Below are 8,888 nucleotides of genomic sequence, written 5' to 3'. Positions count from 1 at the left end.
GAGGAGTTCCAGATGTTCCGGCCTCACCCCCCTCACCCCTCCAGAGGTGACATCAGACCTTACCTGGGTTGTTCCATGAAATTAGTACCTTTTGCTTCCTTTTGATATTTTAAAGGTCCAATGCAGCTGTTTTTATCTGAATATCAAATAATTTCTGGGTAACAATTACATACCTTACTGTGATTGTTTTCAATTAAAATATTGGATATTCTTTTTTTGCTTCTTTGAAAAGAACCATTTCTGAAGCAAAAACGTTGCTGGGACTATATGGGAGTGGTCTGAGTTGGAAGGGGGAAAATGACAATGTGTTATTGGCAGAAAGGTTTGGAACTCTCTTTCTTATTTGTCTATTAACTCATTTATCGATTGGTGATGTCAACAGGCAGGCCAAAACTATATCCCGTTAAAACTCCTTCTCACCAAAACAGGTTTCAAACAGCTCTTACACTAAAAGGGCATTAACATAATTTTCACAATTTCACAGTATTATTCCAACCTCAGTGTGGAACACCTTCTTAATATTGAGTTGCACCCCCTTTTGCCCTTGTCAGGGCATGGGCTCTACAAGGTGCCGTAAGCGTTCCACAGTGATGCTGGCCCATGTTGACTAAAATGCTTTTCACAGTTGAGTCAAGTTGGCTGGATGTCCTGGGTGGTGGACCATTCTTGATACACACAGGGAAACCGCTGAGCGTGAAAAACCCAGCAGCGTTGCAGTACAGGTGATATCAATAAGGGATCATAGCTTTCACCTGGTTTCACCTGGTCAGTCTATGTCATGGAAAGAATTTTGTACACTCAGGTAAATCATGTTTTTGATTGCAATGAGCCTTTAAGTAGAAAACGTACACCCTTTAATATAGACCACATGGAAAATTCAATAAATGTGATATTTTTATATGAATAGACTCTCTGCACAGGAAGAGTTTAACCCACTTGACACCAACATTTCTCAAAATGTTCACTATCATTGTAAAACCTTTTTGTTGCTTTGACAATGTAATTTCTGAAGATTAGTGAAATACATTATTTATTTATTTTTATAAACCTGGCCCTTAAGATCAACCCTGTTACCTGAACTGAACTCTTGTTTTCATATGTTGAAACTATTCCTTTTAAATATTTACTTCAAAAGAAACATTGAACATCTATTAGTCAAATCATAGTGTAAAAGCAGGTGGGCTGGTTCTACTCTTTTTGGCCATTTTGTGGTGGAATACTGGGTGGGTCGAGTATAACACGTTAACCCTGTTACCCATAGATAGACAGGCTAGACATGTTTTAACAATTTACATTATTTTTGGTGAAACTTGCATTCAATTGCCCCTCCCTGTTGCACACAACAAGCTTCCAGGGGATTTATGGCCGATTTAAGGTGAAATCGTCAACCCTGTTACAGTCAAACCTGTTACTTTAATTGTCACTTAATATGCAGTTACTATAGACATTTTTTATTTAACCTCTTGAGAGGTTATTTTAGGTTGAACATGTGCTTTTTATGACAGAATGTTCAAAATAGGTCAAATCAAAAGCTTTTTTCACCAAGTTACACATCTCAAAAGGCACCAAATTAATGGAACGTCTGCAACTAAGAAGCCAATGACTTCCTGTCCCTCTCTGTCCTGTATCAGGGATCTTTGTCTCTCTGGAGTATAACATCACACCTTACCCAAGAAGGAAATACCTTCCTCCTGATGATGATGATGGTGATGATGAGGGAAAATCCCAGCATGTGATGGGAGTAGAGGTTCATGTTTTGGAATTTCCTCCCCCTCCCTGCCTCTCACTGCTTCATGATTCATGATATATTGATATATGTGGGTCTCTCTCTATTCAAATGACAGTCAGTGTGTGAGGTTAGAAGCCTGTCTGTCTGTAATACTAATTGATGTGTCAAATAAGCTTATTGACCTCTCAGGACTTGAATATTACTGCACGTCACAAAATAATTTAACAAGTAGACCTACATAAAATGTTTACGTAGTGATAACACTATCACTCGTAATTCATACGTCACAATGATTAACTGGTACGGATGCCAGAGGTGGCACCACAGGTCCCTGAGTGGTTGGCCAAATTGTTTCACCTGAGGGTAACCAGGTATAACTTTGGAACCTAGTTGTAGCAGGGACTGTAAGGGTTGCCCTACTGCCTGGGCAAGTGAACTGAGCAGTCTGGCAAGTTGAGCCTGCTCTAAGATGCCCCAGGTGAATTTTCTTTACTGAGAACAACAAACTGTAAGGAATTCTGCTAAGCCTAAAACTGAAGAAAAAGTAGAGTACGATAAAGAACATTTCATAGTTTTGCTATTTTATGTTTTCATTCTTTCTCTCGATCTGTCCCTCAGGACTGTTTTACTGACATACTGTACTGCTGTCCGTCTGTTTGTGTGTTTGTCAGAGATCCTTCAGACCCATGTCTGCTACGCTGAGAGGACTCCACCAGTCTGCCTTGGACAGTAAGCTAAGCTCAGCACTCTACTATGTACTGTGTACTCTCTGCTGTCTCCTTCCTGTGTTAGGATTTTCCTTTACCACAATATCAAAACACACACATATACTGGACACAAGCACATTGGCTAAGTGTTTCTTTCTGGCTTGGATATGAGGAAGCTAATGTTTGACATTAGTAAATATTGGTCTGATCTGTTCTATTCATACAGGCTGTCTTGTTGAGGTCTACAGTATACTGTACATAGACCTACATTGACACAGGCTGTCTGTGTTGGTTGTCTACCTCTCCTCTGGTTCTTCGTCTCAGTTCAGACGTGAGTAAACTGAGCTAAGAACATACTGAGGAGGTTTTAAACATTCCTGTCTCCTGTCCTCGTCTCCCTTCTTCTCCCCTCTCCTCGTCCTCTTCAACACTCCTCTCCCCTCTCCCTCCTCTCCCCCTCCTCCTCCTCTCCCTCCTCTCCCCCTCCTCCTCCTCTCCTCCTTCCCATTTCCTCCTCTCCTCATTCCCTCCAGTGACAGACCATCCAGGCTCAGAGGGCAGTGTGACAGACAGTTTTGGACAGTTCATCCAGGGTGTCCAGTCCTACCAAATTCCCCCATCCTGCTCCACCGCAGCAAGAGGATGGTTCTGGACTCCAATCGGAGTGGGACTACTGGGCAGCACCACACACATCTTCCAGTTGGCCCTACAACACTGTCAGGTGAGATAATAGAATAGATACTTGTCTAGATACTTGTCTTCTGCCTTTCCTAACACCCCTAGATATACACACGCACACCCATTGAGAGGCACAGGGTCAGCCGCACAGAGCGCCCCTGGATGGAGAGCAATTGTGAGGGGTTAAGTGCCGTGTTCAAGTGCCCAACGCCAGGGGATGGTATATGGGATCAGAGACCAGCAGCTTTTCATCTGCTAGTTCAGTTCCATTCCCATTTTTGTGTCACCTGGGACTTGAACCAGCACCTTTCTGCTTCCTTTTCTCCTCGTCTTCTTCCCTTCACCCTACCCCTAATTGATGTGAAAGCAGATAGCTTGTAGTGATGTCAATCTACCAAGTTGTCAGAACAGTGCAGATGAAGGAGAAGACACACGGAAACGAGGCAAGGGCTTTTCTTCGATTGACAACTCTATGAATCCAGTCGAGTGCTGTGACAGTCTGTAAGAGGCAGAGACAGCCTGCAGACAAAACACAGTAACTGGACCCAGGGTTAAGGTTAGACAGAGACAGTTGACAGACTACATGACTGTTAGAGGCAGAAACTCTGTCATCCACTAAATAGTCAGGACAGGAATGGAGGAATAGAGTGTACTCTGTAAAGATTGGTCACTCACAGTCCCCATGGTGACAGTTCCTGTGTAGACGTGTGGAAACACATTGTGATATGGACACAGTGTTGTAGGGTAGAGGAGAAAAATAGGTTGTTTTAACAGTTATGTTGTCTCTGTTCTGTCTCTCTAACGCCCTCTACTGTCCATCCTCTGTCCTGCAACATATGTACGCTCCGGATGACATCAGTTCTGTATACGGACGCAGAGGAACCAGACTCTCCGCAACCCTCGCTGCCTTTATTCAACAGAGTGGCTGTGAGTAGATGCATCTACAGTAGATCTGCATACACATAAGTGTAGATATGCAGTACAGGTCAAGAGTTTGGACACACCTCCTCATTCAAGGGTTTTTCTTTATTTTTACTATTTTCTAAATTGTAGAAAAAGAATGAAGACATCAAAACTATGAAATAACACATATGGAATCATGTAGTAACCAAAAAAGTGTTAAACAAATCAAAATATATTTTATATTTGAGATTCTTCAAAGTAGCCACCCTTTGCCTTGATGACAGCTTGGAACACCATTGGCATTCTCTCAACCAGCTTAACCTGGAATGCTTTTCCAAAAGTCTTGAAGGAGTTCCCACATATGCTGAGCACTTGTTGGCTGCTCTTTTCTTGAATTAGTAGGTGTGTCCAAACCTTTGACTGGTACTGTATGTGGACACTATGGGGCTCCTATTACCACAGACATAAAGACAGACAGACAAAGATACATTTAGAGAAATACAGAGAAACAGAAAGAGAGAGACAGAGACAGACGGAGAGACAGACAGACACAGACAGGCAGGCAGGAGTGACAGAGACAGACAGAGAAACAGACAGACAGGTCATAAAGACAGAAAAAACATCCAGCAACAGACATGTAATTGTCAGTATTTGTCACTATTTACTGTCTCGTGGTAAACCAACTGTGTACACCTACTGTCTTCATTTGTTTTGTAATAAACATAACATTTGAATCTTTAAAGCAATGAGTCTGCTAATAACTGTGGTCTGTCCGTTGTCTGTCTCCATTGTATGTATGTTGTCCAAGATAACTACTGTGTGCCTGTTGTGTGTCGGTTGTCCTGTCCAGGCCCACTCCGTGGACCTTGACGATGCCTGGCACCCTGCCATTCACCCGTTGGGGGCGGTCCTTCCCGCTCTACTGGCGGTCAGCGACATACTGCCCAATAACAGAAAGCCTAGTGGGCGGGACTTTCTGTTGGCCTTCAACGTTGGAATAGAGTTCCAGGGATGACTGATGAGGTTCTCCAACGAGGCTCACAACATCTCCAAGAGGGGAGGACTGGACCATTCCTCTGGTGCTCTCTATGGGGCTGTAACATAAGTATTATAAATGCTTACAGGTCTGTTTGTGTGGTATTCTACCAGCCTGTCGCTGGGATAGCAGAGGCTCAGTGGCTAGTCTAATTAGCTTACTTTAAACAGTGGATTCCCTCAGACATGTACATTTGAAGTCGGAAATTTACATGCACTTTGGTTGGAGTCATTAAATCTAGTTTTTCAACAACTCCACAAATTACTTGTTAACAAACTATAGTTTTGGCAAGTCGGTTAGGACATATACTTTGTGCATGGCACAAGTAATTTTTCCAACAATTGCTTACAGACAGATTATTTCACTTATAATTCACTGTATCACAATTCCAGTGGGTCAGAAGTTTACATACACTAAGTTGACCGTGCATTTAAACAGCTTGGAAAATTCCAGAAAATGATGTCATGGCTTTAGAAGTTTCTGATAAGCGAATTGACATAATTTGAGTCAATTGGAGGTGTAGCTGTGGATGTATTTCAAGGCCTACCTTTAAGGTCAGTGCCTCTTTGCTTGACATCATGGGAAAATCAAAAGAAATCAGCCAAGACCTCAGAAAAACATTGTAGACCTCCACAAGTCTGGTTCATCCTTGGGAGCAATTTCCAAACGCCTGAAGGTACCACGTCCATCTGTACAAACAATAGTACGCAAGTATAAACACCATGGGACCATGTAGCCGTCATACCACTCAGGAAGGAGACGCGTTCTGTCTCCTAGAGATGAATGTATTTTTTTTGCGAAAAGTGCAAATCAATCCCAGAACAACAGCAAAGGACCTTGTGAAGATGCTGGAGGAAACAGGTACAAAAGTACCTATATCCACAGATAAACAAGTCCTATATTGACATAACCTGAACGGCCACTCAGCAAGGAAGAAGCCACTGTTCCAAAACCACCATAAAAAAGCCAGACTACAGTTTGCCACTGCACATGGGGACAAAGGTAGTACTTTTTGGAGAAATGTCCTCTGGTCTGATGTAACAAAAATAGAACTGTTTGGCCCATAATGACCATAGTTATGTTTGGAGGAAAAAGGGGGAGGCTTGCAAAATGAAGAACACCATCCCAACCGTGAAGCACGGGGTGGCAGCATCATGTTGTGGGGGTGCTTTGCTGCAGGAGGGACTGGTGCACTTCACAAAATAGATGGCATCATGAGGTAGAAAAATTATTTGGATATATTGAAGCAACATCTTAAGACATCAGTCAGGAAGTTAAAGCTTGGTCGCAAATGGGTCTTCTAAATGGACAATGACACCAAGCATACTTCCAAAGTTGTGGCAAAATGGCTAAGGACAACAAAGTCAAGGTATTGGAGTGGCCATCACAAAGCCCTGACCTCAATCCTATAGAAAATTTGTGGGCAGAACTGAAAAAGTGTGTGCGAGCAAGGAGGCCCACAAACCTGATTCAGTTACACCAGCTCTGTCAAGAGGAATGGGCCAAAATTCATCCAACTTATTGTAGGAAACTTGAGGAAGGCTACCCGAGACGTTTGACCCAAGTTAAACAATTTAAAGGCAATGTTACCAAATACTAATTGACTGTATGTAAACTTCTGACCCACCGGGAATGTGATGAAAGAAATAAAAGCTGAAATAAATAATTCCCTCTACCATTATTCTGACATTTCACATTCTTAAAATAAAATGGTGATCCTAACTGACCTAAGACAGGGAATTTTTACTAGGATTAAATGTCAGGAATTGTGAAACTGAGTTTAAATGTACTTGGCTAAGGTGTATGTAAACTTCCGACTTCAACTGTAGAGTATGTAGAGTAGAGAGCTTTAGTTGTTGTTCGACCAAACATTAGAACGGGCAAGATGCGTAATCTAAGCAACTTTGACCATGGTATGATTGTTGGTGCCACACATGGTGGTTCCAGCATCTCAGAAATAGCTGCCCTCCTGGGATTTTTTACGCACTAAAGTCTCTAGAGTTTATAGAAAATGGTGTGATAAACAAAACACATTCAGTGAGCGGCAGTTCTGTGGGCAAAACACTTTGTTAATGAGAGAGGTCAGAAGAGAATGTCCAGACTCATTCAAGCTAACAGAAAGGCCACAAATGCAAAAGGGGGTCCTACCCAGTACTAGATAGATGTCCCTAATAAAGTGGCCGACGAGTGTACAGTAATGTCAAATCTGAAAACATGGTCTGGAAAAGTGGTTCATGGGATCATAGAAACAGCGTCTGATAAAGAATGATGATGAAATATTACATCCATAGATAATGTAGTGCACTTGGTTCATGTTTCACGGTAGTTGGTGTCAATGGATCTCGTTATCCTGAAAGTTTAATGATCTAAACATGGAATATTGTTTGTCAGTTTCCATAAAACTTTGCATTAAGAGTAATGCAACAGTTACTTATCATTTTGAGCAGTTGTATCAATTGATACTTAGATCATTGTAATGAAATGAATAGACAGTCAGGTAATGTGTGAATTGCATTTTGAAATGGTAATACTTTTAGGTTAAGTTGTGTCACTTTGAACAGGTGATTTTAGTTCAATGAACATATGATCTTAGCTTTATGTGTATTGTATCCAAACAATTGGAAAAAGTGTTAGAGTTTTGAAAAATTTGCATTTTGATCATCGGTTGTGAGTTTTGTGTCTAGAGTTTTGAAAAATGACATCAAGGTTCTGAAATTAGTGCCAAAGTGATCGTAGAAAATTGTAATTTACCACAGGTGGACTCCAAACAAGTTGTAGAAACATCTCAAGGATGTTCAATGGAAACAGGATGCACCTGAGCTCAAATTCGAGTCTCATAGCAAAGGATCTGAATAATATACATTTATTTTCTATAATTTTTTTTCTCCCAATTTCATAATTTCCAATTGCGATCCAATTACAATCTTGTCTCATCGCTGCAACTGCCCAACGAGCTCTCAGGAGAGGTGAAGGTCGAGTCATGCGTCCTCCGAAACATGTCCCGCCAAACCGCTTCTTAACATCTGCCCGATTAGCACGGAAGCCAGCTGCACCAATATGTTGGAGAAAATACTGTTCAACAGGTGCCCGGCCCACCACAAGGAGTCGCTAGAGCACGATGAGCCAAGTAAATACTTTTCGAATGCACTGTATTTCTCTGTCTGTCTGTTGTAATGGATATTGCATTTGCACAAGCAGGACGCAGTTCCTACACTTTGGAGAAAAAACTATTGAGCATTTTATGTGATGCTGTACACTATCTTTATAGTTTCTGCCATATTGTAGTTCTTGAAAAAAGAACACTACTTGACTGCAAAAAGGCAGACTAACTAAATGGAACGCAAACATTAGTCAATGTTTGCAATAATGACGGATAAATATATTTAAATAGCTAATTAGACTGCGTGTCTGTAACCAGGTTTTCATCCAACCTTTTTATGGCAGTATAGTTGTCACGCCCTGACCTGGGAGAGACGGTTTATTTCTCTATGTTGTTAGGTCAGGGTGTGGGGTGGGCATTCTATGTTTTGTATTTCTTTGTGTTGGGCCGAGTATGGTTCCTAATCAGAGGCAGCTGTCTATCGTTGTCTCTGAGCAGGCAATATTAACTAAATATGCTGCCTTTTCCCACCTGTGTTTTGTGGGTAGTTATTTTCTGTTTTGTATTCGTTACCTGATGGAACTGTTTGGCTTTTCGGTTTGTTTCTTTGTTCTAGTGTTTTCATTGTTTAAATAAATATAATGAACACTTACCACGCTGCGCTTTGGTCCCCTCTCTACGACAGCCGTAAAAATAGTAGCCTACATGTCGAATAAAAAATGCCATGACAGGCCT

At 41.6% G+C, this 8,888-nt stretch overlaps 1 protein-coding gene across 1 annotated transcript; it reads left to right on the top strand.

Moving 5' to 3' along the window:
• The first annotated feature begins 2,389 nt into the window (after window positions 1-2,389).
• LOC123744748 (cis-aconitate decarboxylase) lies at window positions 2,390-5,311 on the top strand. The gene is made up of 4 exons (XM_045724702.1): window positions 2,390-2,458; window positions 2,970-3,157; window positions 3,974-4,041; window positions 4,868-5,311. The coding sequence occupies exons 2-4, from the start codon at window positions 3,079-3,081 to the stop codon at window positions 5,030-5,032; spliced, it is 312 nt and encodes a 103-aa protein (XP_045580658.1). The 5' UTR covers window positions 2,390-2,458; window positions 2,970-3,078; the 3' UTR covers window positions 5,033-5,311.
• Window positions 5,312-8,888: the final 3,577 nt, after the last annotated feature.

Source organism: Salmo salar, chromosome ssa09 (genome assembly GCF_905237065.1).
Source record: "Salmo salar chromosome ssa09, Ssal_v3.1, whole genome shotgun sequence".
Lineage (NCBI taxonomy): Eukaryota > Metazoa > Chordata > Actinopteri > Salmoniformes > Salmonidae > Salmo > Salmo salar.
This window is presented reverse-complemented; position numbering and strand designations above follow the sequence as displayed.

What these genes read in the sequence shown, in the direction of transcription:
- LOC123744748 (XM_045724702.1), top strand. Translation starts at nt 3,079, where the DNA reads ATGGTTCTGGACTCCAATCGGAGTGGGACTACTGGGCAGCACCACACA. An exon ending in TGGCCCTACAACACTGTCAG is followed by an intron (nt 3,158 to 3,973) that starts GTGAGATAATAG and finishes GGATGACATCAG; the next exon opens with TTCTGTATACGGACGCAGAG. An exon ending in CTTTATTCAACAGAGTGGCT is followed by an intron (nt 4,042 to 4,867) that starts GTGAGTAGATGC and finishes TGTCCTGTCCAG; the next exon opens with GCCCACTCCGTGGACCTTGA.